The sequence below is a fragment of the Hyperoodon ampullatus genome (genome assembly GCF_949752795.1).
Source record: "Hyperoodon ampullatus genome assembly, chromosome: 19".
NCBI lineage: Eukaryota > Metazoa > Chordata > Mammalia > Artiodactyla > Ziphiidae > Hyperoodon > Hyperoodon ampullatus.
The window spans coordinates 8694151-8707350 of NC_136932.1; the positions used below are offsets into that span (position 1 = coordinate 8694151).

Consider the following 13200-nt stretch of genomic DNA (forward strand, 5'->3'; position numbering starts at 1 on the left):
AGAAATGGTCTACAAAAGCAAAAGAACCCCACAAAAAACCCATCCTTTCTCTGCCTAAATTTTCCCTAGATATTTTGGATAGGAGCCACACATGTTCTATGGCCACAAGAAAAGCACAAGTTCAGAAATAAGTAATTATACCTCCAGGTGCACTTAACTATCAAGATTAATATTAAAAACAAAACAAATAAAGGAAAACCTCATTTATTTTGAAATGTGAACTGAAAAAAAAACCCAGCTTTTTTGGAACTCATCACTTTGCACTGAATAAGTCATGGAACAAACTATGTATTTATTAAGAAAGTCATGCTCTGAGTTTTAATTATATGTTTTGTATTCTAGGATCCCAATTATAATTGATAGGTAAGCCTGAAGCTAGAGGTGAGGGAGGGTGTAGCTAATCAGAGACCCACCCTGAATCCTTTCACTTTGGCTAATTTATACAAATACGAAATAAGAGTAAAAATGATTAAGAGACAGCGGCATTTATAAGTAAGATTATTATGTTGAAGATATGTTAACTTATTAAATCCTTTCTTTTTTTTTAATGGTTAAGATGGTAAATTTTATGTTACATATATTTTCCCACAATTAAAAAAACCAAACACATCTATCTTCCCTCCCACTCCCCCGCCCCCCGCAGGTGAACTCCTTATCTTGATCCGTATTTAGTTGATGTAACCTGGAGAAAGCTGGGAGGAATTATTAAATCCTTTCAATTAAAGACTGAAACTCAGTTCAACCTTCATGAACTGAAGAGAAAGCTACTGAGTCCTTTGCTCCTTTTTAAGAGCACTGTGGCTACTAGCACAAGTAGAAAACCAATTCAAAAGTCACACAACCTAAAAGGAAGCTAAAAAGCGTTGACTTTTGGAAAGGATGTTTGAAATGCTCCGGAAAAGTGCACAACAGTTTAAGATTATTAGTAAATAGTATCAAACCATTACAAATCAGGACAAATAATAAAAGGAGGATTTTCACATAACTACCATGTACTCTCTTCAAAATGTCCTTTGCCTGTAACACCCTGCTCACAAAGATCTGGTGAAAACTAAGACACAGATTTGTTTACCAGAGCTTTTTACCTTTTACCCAGAACAGTTCATGTTTCTTTAATTCTGCCATTACATAGCACTTAAGAAATCCAAAGCAACTGCAATATACAAAACTCTGCTAAAACCCAAAAAATAAAACAAAAAAAAACCACACAAAAACCCATCAAATGTAATCACAATTCACATACTTTTAATCAGGAGCTCTGCAGTTAAGTTTATTTTTCTGCATTCTTATTCTGAAAAATACCTAAGCCCTCTTCCAGGGGTAAAGGATTTGATCCCTAAATTACATTATGAAGCCTTTTTTCTACAGATATTAATGTACTCCGTTTATCAGGGAATTAAAATCCCTTTCATTTATAGTTTGATTTTTACAGCACTTTCACTGGAACGTATACACAACACGAACGTATAATAATTTTAGACTAATCAGGCCTACAAGATAACGCTTATCCAGAACTTATTCTAACGATTTATTCGATCCCACAAAGTAACCTCGATGCTAACAAAATAAAGCTCGAGCACAATGAAATCTGTACCACTGCTGGTTCTCAACGAACAAAAATTCCTTCAAATGGTAAAAAACCAAACTCGCCCATTTCCCCAAGAAACAGTAATCCCAATCTTGGAAACAGTCGCAAAAAAAAAAAAAGAACAAACAATTCTAAACCACACAATCACGTAAATCTTTCCAACTCAAAGCTCCAAAAGCAGCCGCCAACCACACAACTGGCCACAATCACAGCGTTAGCGCCTTCTCGTAATTTTGAATCTGGAGACAGGAGGAAAAAAAACCACAACACACCAGTCATCCAAAGTTTCACGAAGAGGAAAAAAAATCATTTTAAGTAAAGAAAACGTGTTAACCGAGAGGCGACTACTGCATTCCCCGTCCCCCACTACCAACCCGCGAACTAAATCTCTCAAACATTCAAGGAGTTAGAAGTCTCGGCAGGGATGTTAGAGGAAAGAGTCAGACGAACCGCACGCCGCCCGGAGAGATGTCAGGAGCCGAGCATCGGGAGACAAAGACCAGCCCGCGAAGAGCCCCGGCGCGGCCCTGCGCCCCTAACCGCTCGAAGAGTTGCGAGCACCAGTGCGAGCCCAGGTTCTTCGGGCTCCCCGCCCACCCGGCGCCGCCGCCACGGCCCCAGCCCACCCTCGAGCCGTTTTCCCTCCCAATTTGGGAACCGCGCGCCTGGGGACAAAGGGGGAGGGCGCGCCGGGGGCAGCGGGTCGCGACGCCCCTCCGGGCTCGAAGGGAAGCCCTCGGTGGCGTCCTCTTCCTCCCCCCTGCCCCCGCCGCACTCTCCGCCGGCCCACCTGCCCCTCTCGGGCCTCCCCACAAGTTCTCCCCCCCAACTCGGGCCCCGCCCCTGGTCCGCCGCCTCTCAGCCGGCCCTGTGGCCGCCCCTCACCTGCCGGCGGGGTCCCCCGGAACCGCCTCCTCCGCCGGGCCTCGGCCCGTCCCGCCGGCCGTCGCCTCATGTGCCCCGCGTCGCCATCGCCTTCGCCGCCACCGTCATCTCTCCTCCTCCTCCTCCTCCTCCTCCTCCACCGCCGCCTACGCTTCAGTCTCCGGCCGCGGCCAAAGCCGCTCCCGCCGCCCAGAGCCACAGGGAGGCGCCTGCGCACTGCGCGTCGCGGTGGGGGCGGGGGCGTCCCGCCGAAGTCTGGGAGCCCGGGATGAGCTGCACGTGGAGCTCAGGTAGGAGGGGGCGTCCGGAGCGCGGGGGCGGAGGCGCGGGCGTCCAACTTTCCGCGGTGGGGTCCGCGCGCTCCCGGACGGGGCAGAGGCGCGGCGCTTGTAAGAACTACCGAGGCGCGTGGAGTCTGGGCCCTGGGTGGGCGCAGCCTTCGCCTCCCGGACAGTTCATTCCTCCAGCTTGATCCTCAGGACAGGAACTCCGCCGTGGGCAGTGCCTCACTTCAAGCGGGCAACTAACGGCGCAGTGAGGACACGCCTTACCTGGGTATCCTGGGGTGTTGGTCCAACGAGCCCCGGAGTTGTATTCTGTGCGCTCCGCCAAGGCCTGGGTCCAGTGTAACGCAGGATGCTGATTCCCTGTTCTAGGTTCTGCTCTACAATTACTCGAGGATCCTAGTGGCCTTCGTCGGGTAAGTCGTCCTCTGGGCTTTTAGCGTTGTTCTAGATACTTTTGAAGTCCTGGACTTCTCCGATTAGCCAGACCCTAATAGGCCATTTCCTTTTAACCCCTTGCATCCCAGCAGGATCCCATTTTCAAAGGACTTAGTATGCATAGGAATCTCCAGCCTTGAATGCCTCGTAGGAATATGAAAACTCCTCAAATGGTTTAAGTAGAGGGAGTCCGTGCATAACAACAGAAGTCGTACTAAGGAGATGGGAGAATACTTTACTTTGTAAAGTGCTCCTGAATTATCTTATTGACCATCATTATGCGGAAGGATAGGTTTTCATTTTACCCTTTTGACCACAGAGGAAATTAAACTCTAATGAGGTGACTTGCTACAGTTCAACCCCACCCCCTCTACGGAAAGCCAGGCCCTTTTCAACCCCACCCCCTCTACGGAAAGCCAGGCCCTTATGGCCAGTCAAGTGGCTGAAAACTTGAAGGCTGAGCATCTGGCCCACTGACAGATGTTTTGTTTGGCTAGTATGATGCTTTCCAAAATTATGAATTAGTTGCCAAATTTTAAAAATCGTCTTTTTGACTTCTCTCTAAAAAGTCAAAAGTTTTGCTCATTTTGAGCCTCTCTTTTCACATGACAGTTACTTCTGAGTAACAGCTGTCCATCCAGGACAGGCACTGTCTCCACTTAGCTGCCTGACTGATTTTCATTAGCTGCTTGGCCTCTGTATTTAGATTATCTTCCCCCTATACTTGCCATGCCCCAGTCTCCGTCCCCTCCCCATTATCACGTTACCTCTCTACAAATGTATTTAAAATGACAAGTGTGAAGACCCTGTAAATATGTGAAAATGGGAATAAAGAACATGTTAGCTAAGATGACACAGGAGACAACATCCATACTGACTACAATATTAAAACCCTCATCTATTGCTAGTACAAGTGTAAATCACTACAGATCACTTTGGAAGACTGGCGATGTCTACTAAAGCTGAAACTAGGAATGCACTTTGAATCTGAAATGTCACAGAAATGTGTACAAAATGCTTGTTCTAGAATATTCATGGCAGCACTATTTGTAATAGCCAAAAAACTGGGAACTACCCAAAATGCCCATCCACCATAGCAAGGATAGATAAAATGTTATATTCTGACAATGGTACATTATGCAGCAATGAGAATGAATAATCTACAATTACCCGCAGCGATAGATGAATCTCACAAGACTTTCCATTTATATAAAGTTCAAAAACAGGCAGAACTAATCTGTGCTGTTAGAAGTAAGGATAGTGGTTATCCTAGGGTAAGGATAGTTATCGGAAGGGAGCCTGAGGGGGCTTCTAGGGGGCTGTTCCTGTTCTGTTCTTGAGCTGGATGCTGAATACACGATATACAGGTATCTTTAGTTGCCACATTTGAGCTGTTCTCTTGATAGTGATAGTACACTTTTCTGTGGCATGTTGACTTCCATCAGAACCTTTAAAATATTTGGTTATATATGTATATATAATATTTATAAACAAATATGTATTGTGTATTATATATAAATTATATATATATACTCAAATGTTTATTAGGTATTATTTTCCTATAAATTCATGGATGAACCTGCCAGGGAGTGTGGAGTCCTAATCACTGGACCGCTAGAGAATTCCCAAGAGCAACCTTTTAAAGATGGAAATGATGTGTTTCCCTGGTAGCTTCCCTGGTTAAACATCCGCCTGCCAATGCAGGAGACACGGGTTCGATCCCTGGTCTGGGAAGATCCCACATGCTGTGGAGCAAATAAGCCCGTGCGCCACAGCTACTGAGCCTGTGCTCTAGAGCCCGTGCTCCGCAACAAGAGAGACCACCACAATGAGAAGCCTGCGCGCAGCAACGAAGACCCAATGCAGCCAATAAATTTAAAAAGTAAATTTTTAAAAATAAAATAAAAAAATAAAGATGGAAATGAGACCCAGGGAAGCTAAGTTGTTTTAACTGCAGATAGTTAAAAAAACAGAAATGTAGCCAAAGACTCCGTCTCCTAGTCAGGACTCTTCGTCCGCTCCTCTGTCACCTTGCCAGCTACTGACATCCTTTAATCCAGTTACAGGTGGGGAAGCTGAGGCCAGAAACCTAAGCCAGAGGTCCAGGCATTCACCATGGTCCGGAGCAAACCAGGGCATCTGCTAGAATGTGAGCTCCCTGAAGGCAGGGCCACTGTGTCGCAGCCCCTTGAGCTCAGCCCAGCACACAGTAGGTGCCCGGCAAGTGTATGCAGAGTGCATGAGTGAAGGAAGGCTTGCCATTGCTAACATAAGAAAGGAGGGAAGAAAAAAAAAGCCTCAAGTTTCAAACAGGGAAATGGGTCTGGTTTCCAGCCTCTGGCAGGGAGTGGTAGAGCCGGGTGCTGTGAGAACCATGTCACTTTTTATTCACATGGGGCCCAGGCAGGAAAGGATCAAAACCCAGTTTGAGAACTTGAGAGTCGCCCTGGGGCTCTGTGGTTTGGAAATTGTAGGGTCAACTTGAAGGCTGCAGTGTGTCACTATTTCCATTACACATTTTCCTGGGTCCCCACTTGGCTGGTAAACTCGGAGCAGATTCTTCTGTCCAGGGGGATGGGAGCGGAGGCCCAGAGAGGTAGGATTTGGGGCTTCCGCTTGGCAGCAGGAAGCCCTGCTTGCCCCAGACTGGCCGGATAAGAAGCTCTTGATTACTTGTGCTATTGGGAGGGGGGTGTTGTTAGCACAACCCCCTGCCCCCATAATCCCCAGCAGTTTCAGTTAACCTGTGAGACACATTATACTGCTCCTCCCTGCCACAGGGATGTTGTTTGAAGCAGGTTTTTTTGTCAAAAATTTTTTGGAATCGGTAATGCAAGTAGTAGAGACGGAACAGTCAGATGACTCCCCCCAGTGTTTCCCAGAGCCCAGCTAGCTGTTTCTTGTGTATTTAATGCTGGATTTCAAGTTAAGGTCAATTTACTTGCAAATGAAGGGTAGGTGAAGTATGCTCAGGAATTAGGGGTGGGGAGAAGGGTATGGGAGATGAAGAGACCTCCTCTGGTACCACCCACAAACAAGGACATTTGGACACGCTCAGAACACAGTGGGGGGGGGAGGGATGAATTGGAAGATTGAGATTGACATATATACACTATTGATACTATGTACAAAATAGATAACTAATGAGAACCTACTGTATAGCACAGGGAACTCTACTCAGTGCCCTCTGGTGACCTGAATGGGAAAGAAATCCAAAAAAGGGGATATATGTATACGTATAGCTGATTCACTTTGCTGTACAGTAGAAACTAACACAACATTGTAAAGCAACCATACACCAATAAAAATTAAAAAAAAAAAAAAAAAGAACACAGTGCACTGGCTCAGGACCTACCCTGCCTTGGTGAGAGGCGGTGCGGTGGGTGTGCAGTCCTTGAGTGTCTGGAAGCCCTGGGTTCAGAGGTCTGCTCTGCCCAGCTGTGTGCATTCATTTATGTGTATTTCTAAGATGGTGTGAGAATGTGATGAAATGTACAGGAAATCACATTGTCATATGTTAATTTTTCATTGTAAAGTGGTCTATAGTGGTTAGCATTTTTTTCTTTTTCTTTTTTTTGGCCACACCATGCAGCATGCAGGATCTTAGTTCCCCGACCAGGGATCGACCCCAGGACCTTGGCAGTGAGAGCACGGAGTCCTAACCACTGGACCACCAGGGAATTCCCTGTAGTGGTTATCATTATTGGCTGGATAGTGCAGCCATTTACCTGCTGTGTGATATGGCTGTTACTTAACTTCTCAGCCTTGGTTTCCTCATCTATAAAATGGGGATAATGATATCTACCAGTTGGGGCTGTTGCGAAGGTTAAATATGTGAAGTACCCTAAATCTTGTAGGCTCTCAAGACATTAGTTCCCTCTCATAGTGCGCTTTGGGTAATTTGGGTATTCAAAAGCACCCAACACAAGAACTTCAGCAAAACATTTCAGCTCCTCTGGAGCAACCATTTGTTAGTACAGGGGTCTGTACTGGTGTCTTCTGCAGCTCAAAATTATTCCTTCACAAGACATGATTCTGTGTCAGCATCGCTACAGTCTGATTCAGCCTTCCAATGGCTATTATTATCCACACCCTCTTAGAATCTTTAAAAATATGTGAGCAGACCCTCCAGAATGATTAGGGGGTACCAAAGGCCCCCAAGCCTGTGGCTCTTGAGGTGTCCTTGGACAAATGCTGCGAGGTCCTTGGAACCCAGTGCCTGTTTTTAGAAGGAGAGGGGGTGTCCCACCCTCCCCACCCCACCCCAGGCACCCTCTAGAGGCTGCCTCAGCCTAGCCACATCATCTGGAAACTTCCACTGCCTCTGCCTGTTCCTGCTACCCCTCTTTGCCCCTCAAGTCCCCCAGATACTACTGTATGGCCCAATGTTTTCTCCCCTGTGATTACCCCAGCCCTTCAGCCTGGGTCCTTCCCATTCCAACCCCAACTCAGAGCATCCTCTGTTCCTTGTCCAGTTCATTCATCATCATCCCCTCACTCACAGCACTCCTTAGCTCAAGGCAAAAGCTGCACGTCCCTCACCTCCCCCCTCTTGTCACTCAGCTCCCTCAGGCTATATATAGCACAGCTGTGTCTTAGATTGTGTACAGCCTCAAGTCCAAGTCCCCCTCCCCTACCCATTCCCTTCCCCCCACACAATAAGGAGAACAAGCCTGAAGCTTCCAGTTAGGGCAGGGAAGCCCCTCCAACAAGGAGGAGGTGGGGTTGGAGAGGGATGAGAGTGTGCTGAATTCAGGACCACCCAGAACATGGGAACCTTCCCATCTGTTGTCAGGGGCTTTCCACTTCTCCCCCAGCCTGTTACCCATCCCTGCCACTTGCTCATTCTGAAGGAAGAGAAGCAGGCAGTGTGCAGGGGAATTCTAACAATCATCTTATTTAACCCTTACAACGATCCTATAGGTAGGTGCTACCTCCATTTTACAGATGATGACACACGCTCAAAAGAGGTTGAGTGGCATAAGACCAAGTATTCAGAGAGTGGTTGGTCAAGCAGCTGACCCCACGTCTGACTCTGGCCTGCACTCCGGATCCATTAAGTCTGTCTGCATCATTCAATTAGACCCCTCTAATAGAATTTCTATTAGTGTGACCTGATCTGGGAGAGGTTTATTAAGCAAATTACTAATGTAGAAAGGCTTAAATCAAAGTAATTATTAAAGACTTGGCATATTAAACAAAAATGTTATCATAATTTTATCTTATCTGTTTACTAAAACAGGACTCTACAGAAATCTGGTCCTTGAAGTTTTAATTACTGTGTGTTCTCAGAGGTTCTTTTTTTTTTTTGTGGTACGCGGGCCTCTCACTGTTGTGGCCTCTCCCGTTGCGGAGCACAGGCTCCGGATGTGCAGGCTCAGCAGCCATGGCTCACGGGCCCAGCCACTCCGCGGCATGTGGGATCCTCCCGGACCGGGGCACGAACCCGCGTCCCCTGCATCGGCGGGCGGACTCTCAGCCACTGCGCCACCAGGGAAGCCCAAGCCTCAGTTTTTCATCTTTGAAATAGGAATAAAAATAATAGTACCTACCACATACCTAATAGAATAATAGTTGTGAGGATTAAATAAAATAACCTACTTAAAGCAATTAGCACATTTCTAGGCTCACAGGTGCTCAGAAGGTCATAGCAACTATTATTTTCTTGGTTCTGGGCTGAGATGCTGTGGGAGCATCGACATCATCTCAACGGGGAGAAGTTGAACTTCGCTCTCCATAGCTTGGCCTCCATTTTCTAAAGGGCTTGGAGTTGATCCTGATTCTTGCACTGTCTCATCCAGACATTTCCATCCTCCCACTTGTGGCCTAGAGCATTGATCTCTGGGGAATTCAGGCCACTGCTGGGACCGGGAGAGGCAGCACAGGAGTGTGTGTGAATGACTGGGAGGAGAGTTCCCATGGACGCTGGGGATATGCGGAGGCCCTGGGGAGATGCTGTGACCCTGGGTCTCTCCCTGAAGCAGTGAGGGCTAGGGAGAGAAAAGAGAGACGTCAGCTGCTGGACACATTTCCAGCGCTGAAAAGCCCCTTTAGGACAGACACACGGGCTAGGAGAGGAACAAAGGCATGGGATGGAGTGGGACTCTCCACAGTGCATCTGATCTTTCTCCATTTCTTAGCAAGAAGCTACTTTGGAGCCAGCCAGACCTAGGTTCAGATCGTGACACTGCCATTTACTAGCTGTGTACTTGTGGATAATTCATTTAGCCTCTCCGAAGCTCAGTTCCTGGTCTATGAACAAGCTGCTACTTACTGTGTAGAATAGTGGAAAGGTCTGAAATATAAATACTTGAAATAGAATAGGTGCTAATGCTGGTCGTTGTCATCTCTGTATCCTGAGTGAGCATCACCCCACAGGCAGTATGAAGGGGTCTGGAGGTGTGAGGGAAGTCCCAGTTGTTTCAAACTCCTGGACAAATCTCTTTGGCCCAGAAAACATCCTTGGAAGGATCAAGACCAAGACCAGACAGCCCATCTCTCACAATTAAGGCACAATTAAGGCAGTACAACTTGCGGGAGAGCCCAGGATCTCTACCCATCCTTGCCTCTATATTCCCATCTTAGTTCTCCAAATCAAGTCTGTCTCTGATCCAGCCACTTACGTCCAGAGGAATGAAAAGACTGGATTGAGGTAAGGGCTCCCCTCCATCTGATCTTTCATTACTTTCCAGTGCTTGGAGCTCCAGCCTGGAACTCAGCAGATGGGGGGTTAAGACTGATGCCCTGTCCTATCTCCTCCCCTCTCCATTCCTGACTTCAGAGTCTCCATAAAGCCGGACACTGCTTCCCTGACCCCATAGTGGCAGCTCCGTCATCAGCTCTTGGCTGATTCAAAACAGCAGACGCTGAGCCCTGGCTGGGCTGCTCGCACTCCACTTTCTAGACGTCTCCTAGGGTAAGCACCGGCGTGCTGAGGACCTGTGGGGCCAGCAGTCTTTGCTCCTCCAGGAGAGGAGAGGCAACTAGGAATAGAAGTCACCTCAAGCAGGGACTTTGTCTCGTGGTTAGACTTAGAAGGCACCCGGCAGGCAGAACCCCTGGTCTAAGGACCAGGACTCTGGGACTCCATCTAGTTTTTGATCAGAGCAGACATTTACAGGGTTAGCAAGTAGAGCCATAGGGGTTTCAGTGCAGGGATAAGGCAGGGGGTTGGTACCTGCAAAGAACCTGTCAAGAGATGGACTTAGAGACAGGGGAACAGCTCAGGGACCAGAATTTGTTCCATTAGCCTTAACATCCAAAATCTACACAAAATTATACACAGATCCATGCCTAATCGTTTCAATCTCTGGCTCTGGTGATTCGGTGACCAGTACTGTAACACTGTCTGGGATGGCTCTGGCTGCCTGGGGCCAGATCTTCCTCTGCAGCTCCATCAGGGACAGCCATCACAGACTCAAGGCCAGTGGGGGACCCAAGGTTAAAGGCCTGTTCCTCCCACCCTCATCTGTGGATTTTTCCAGCTGCTTTTCTTGGCCCAAGGATCACACCCATAGGGACACAGATGATAGAGGGGGAGGCAGAGAAAACAGTGAAGCTGGAATGATCTGGGCAAGAGGCAGATGTTGGGAGGAAGAGACGGAGAAATGGCTCCAGCCATCTGAGACAGGACACCCAGGACATCTTTTTTTGTGTGTGTGTGGTATGCGGGCCTCTCACTGTAGTGGCCTCTCCCGTTGCGGAGCACAGGCTCCGGACGCGCAGGCTCAGCGGCCATGGCTCACGGGCCCAGCTGCTCCGCGGCATGTGGGATCCTCCCGGACCGGGGCACGAACCAGTGTCCCCTGCGTCGGCAGGCGGACTCTGAACCGCTGCGCCACCAGGGAAGCCCCCAGGACATCTTTTTAAGTAGTGTCTATGTTGGGCATGGTAAGAGAGGTCTCAGCAGTCCACTTCTTCCTTCCCACCCTTGACTGGGAATTGGAGTTCTTCCTGCCTCCTTATAGGACTGGTTTGAAGCCTAGGAGCCCCAGCTCCTAGCATCTGGGGGCAGGATCACGTCTGCTAACAAAGGCTGGTGGGCACCACCTCAGGGTGAGGACAGCGTGTCTGAGAAGTTCCTGAGGAAGACGAGGGAGTCTCTGCTGGTGCCTATAGGTGAGTGGGAGACGAAGGAATGGGGGGCGAGGAGGGGGCCTTCTCTCAGAGGACATGTCTCCTAGTCCTTTCAAAGAATGAAGCGCAGAACTCAAGTGGTCCTACCCATCGAATAATCAACAGCTAGAAGAGAAGTGAACCAACAACAAAGGTGCTGAGGAACTAAGGGACACATCCTGACAATGAAACGAAGGAGTCTGGATGGCTGGATGGCTGGAGGTGGCAGCCAACCAAGCGCATGGGATACCGACACCAGCGTCAGGATGGGCAGGAGCAGTTTGGGGTCCCCCAGGGCTCCCTTCCCCTGGCCCTGGGAGGTTAGAACGGCTTTGGGGGCTGGCAGCAGTTGGAGAAGAGCTAAGCGGGGTGGAAGAGTCATGATGATGGGCTACTTGTCCAGGGAGGAGGGGAGTCACTGGAGGGAAGCACTTCATAAGTATCTTTGAGAAGAAGCAACTCAACGTTCTAATGATAGCCTCTCCTCACCCCACTGCCAGCCCCAAAGCAGCAGCAGGAAGGCAGCTGATTATCCAGATGCCCAGCCTGCCTAGTGAGGTGTCTCTCACCAGGAGAGCGATGTACTTGGTGACTGAGGTCCAAGGGGTCATGTTCTCTGCCTACATAGGCTTAGGAGGCTGCGTGGTGGTGGCAGCATACAGGATTTACCGGCTGAAGCGTCGTGGTTCCACCAAGATGTCCACACACCTGATTCACACCCGAGTGGCAGCACAGGCCTGTGCTGTGGGTGTGATCGTGCTGGGTAAGTAGCTGGTGGGGTCATGGGAGAATGAGGGCAAAACTGATTAGGCAAAATCTGGCTGTGAGTCCTGACAGTTAAGGGACCATGAGTTCAGTCCCTGTTCCCTATACCAGGCTCCACAGCAAGTCCTTGGTGAGGCCCTCATACCGAGAGTTTCAGGGTTCCCTGTTTAATTTCCTTTGTTCCAGGGGAAGATGCACAGTCTGTTTCGTGAGTTTGTCCTAGAAATGAGAAAAACCACGCAGCAGAACCCATGCTGAATTTCTTTTCCTCTCTGGATCAAAAGGCAGACAGCTACTTACTAGCTGTGCGACAGTGGACAAATCTGTTTCCCCACGTGCGACATGATGACAACCACCCCAGCTTGCCTCCCTCATGTACTGCCGTGAGTTTTCTCAGATAATATACATTAAAGTACTTTGTCAAGTGTTAAATGGGATGTTTCCCCAGGCTGTGTGGCCAGGTGTTTGCAGCAGCTGTTGTGACCTAGGGTGGAAAGATAAGCAACAAAGCTGGACTCTCAAGGGGATATAGCTAGTGTTGGACCCCCAGGACTCTGGGACACCTGAGGGAGCCAGAGGATGGGTGGAGGATGCGATGTCATGGGGCCTTTTCCCTTCTCCCTCACACAGGTGCTGTGTACACGATGTACAGAGACTAAATCGAGAACCGCACGGGATGCTGGGGAGAAGTGGGACTCCTGCAGGCCTGGGGCAGTCAGACCTCTTCGACCAACCCCTGGTGTGCACCTAATAAAGGAGTTTGAGGCAAATCAACATTCTCTTCTTCACGAAGACGAGAGCAGAGTAAGGGACTGGTAGTGGCTGGTAGGAGGACTTAAGAGCCAAGGGCTGGAAAGCAAAGAGTTCTGGCCCCCAGCTCCAGGGCAAGGAGAATCCTCAGGGGCAGAGGAGGAGCTGTAGCCCTCTGATCCCAGAGATCCAACAACTCCCAAGCCCCCTCAGGTGCCATCCACCAGGAATGGGAGCTGGGGACAGTAAAGAGGCCTCAGTGCTCATGGGAACACTGAGTGAAGAGGCAGGCGTTCCTCCCCCCACAGGCCGCCTCCCTGGGGACCAGGCAGGAAGAAGGCTGCAGCTGGGAGCAGTCAGTGCAGCCTCATGGGA

At 48.9% G+C, this 13200-nt stretch overlaps 2 protein-coding genes across 2 annotated transcripts in view; one reads left to right on the forward strand and one right to left on the reverse strand.

The window, feature by feature from the left end:
* The window catches only part of GJC1 (gap junction protein gamma 1), a gene marked incomplete at both ends in the record, with an annotated part of 31748 nt that extends 29205 nt beyond the window's left edge, over positions 1-2543 (reverse strand). Inside the window, one exon of the mRNA XM_079724481.1 lies at positions 2474-2543. Within this exon, the coding sequence (XP_079580607.1) occupies positions 2474-2543 (70 nt within the window). The remainder of the gene's footprint in view (positions 1-2473) is intronic.
* An 8530-nt stretch (positions 2544-11073) lies between these two features.
* HIGD1B (HIG1 hypoxia inducible domain family member 1B) lies at positions 11074-13199 on the forward strand (the record flags this gene model as incomplete). The annotated part of the gene is made up of 5 exons (XM_079725495.1): positions 11074-11085; positions 11181-11313; positions 11939-12073; positions 12360-12458; positions 12706-13199. The coding sequence occupies 4 exons, from the start codon at positions 11074-11076 to the stop codon at positions 12419-12421; spliced, it is 342 nt and encodes a 113-aa protein (XP_079581621.1). The 3' UTR covers positions 12422-12458; positions 12706-13199.
* Between the last annotated feature and the right edge of the window lies 1 nt (position 13200).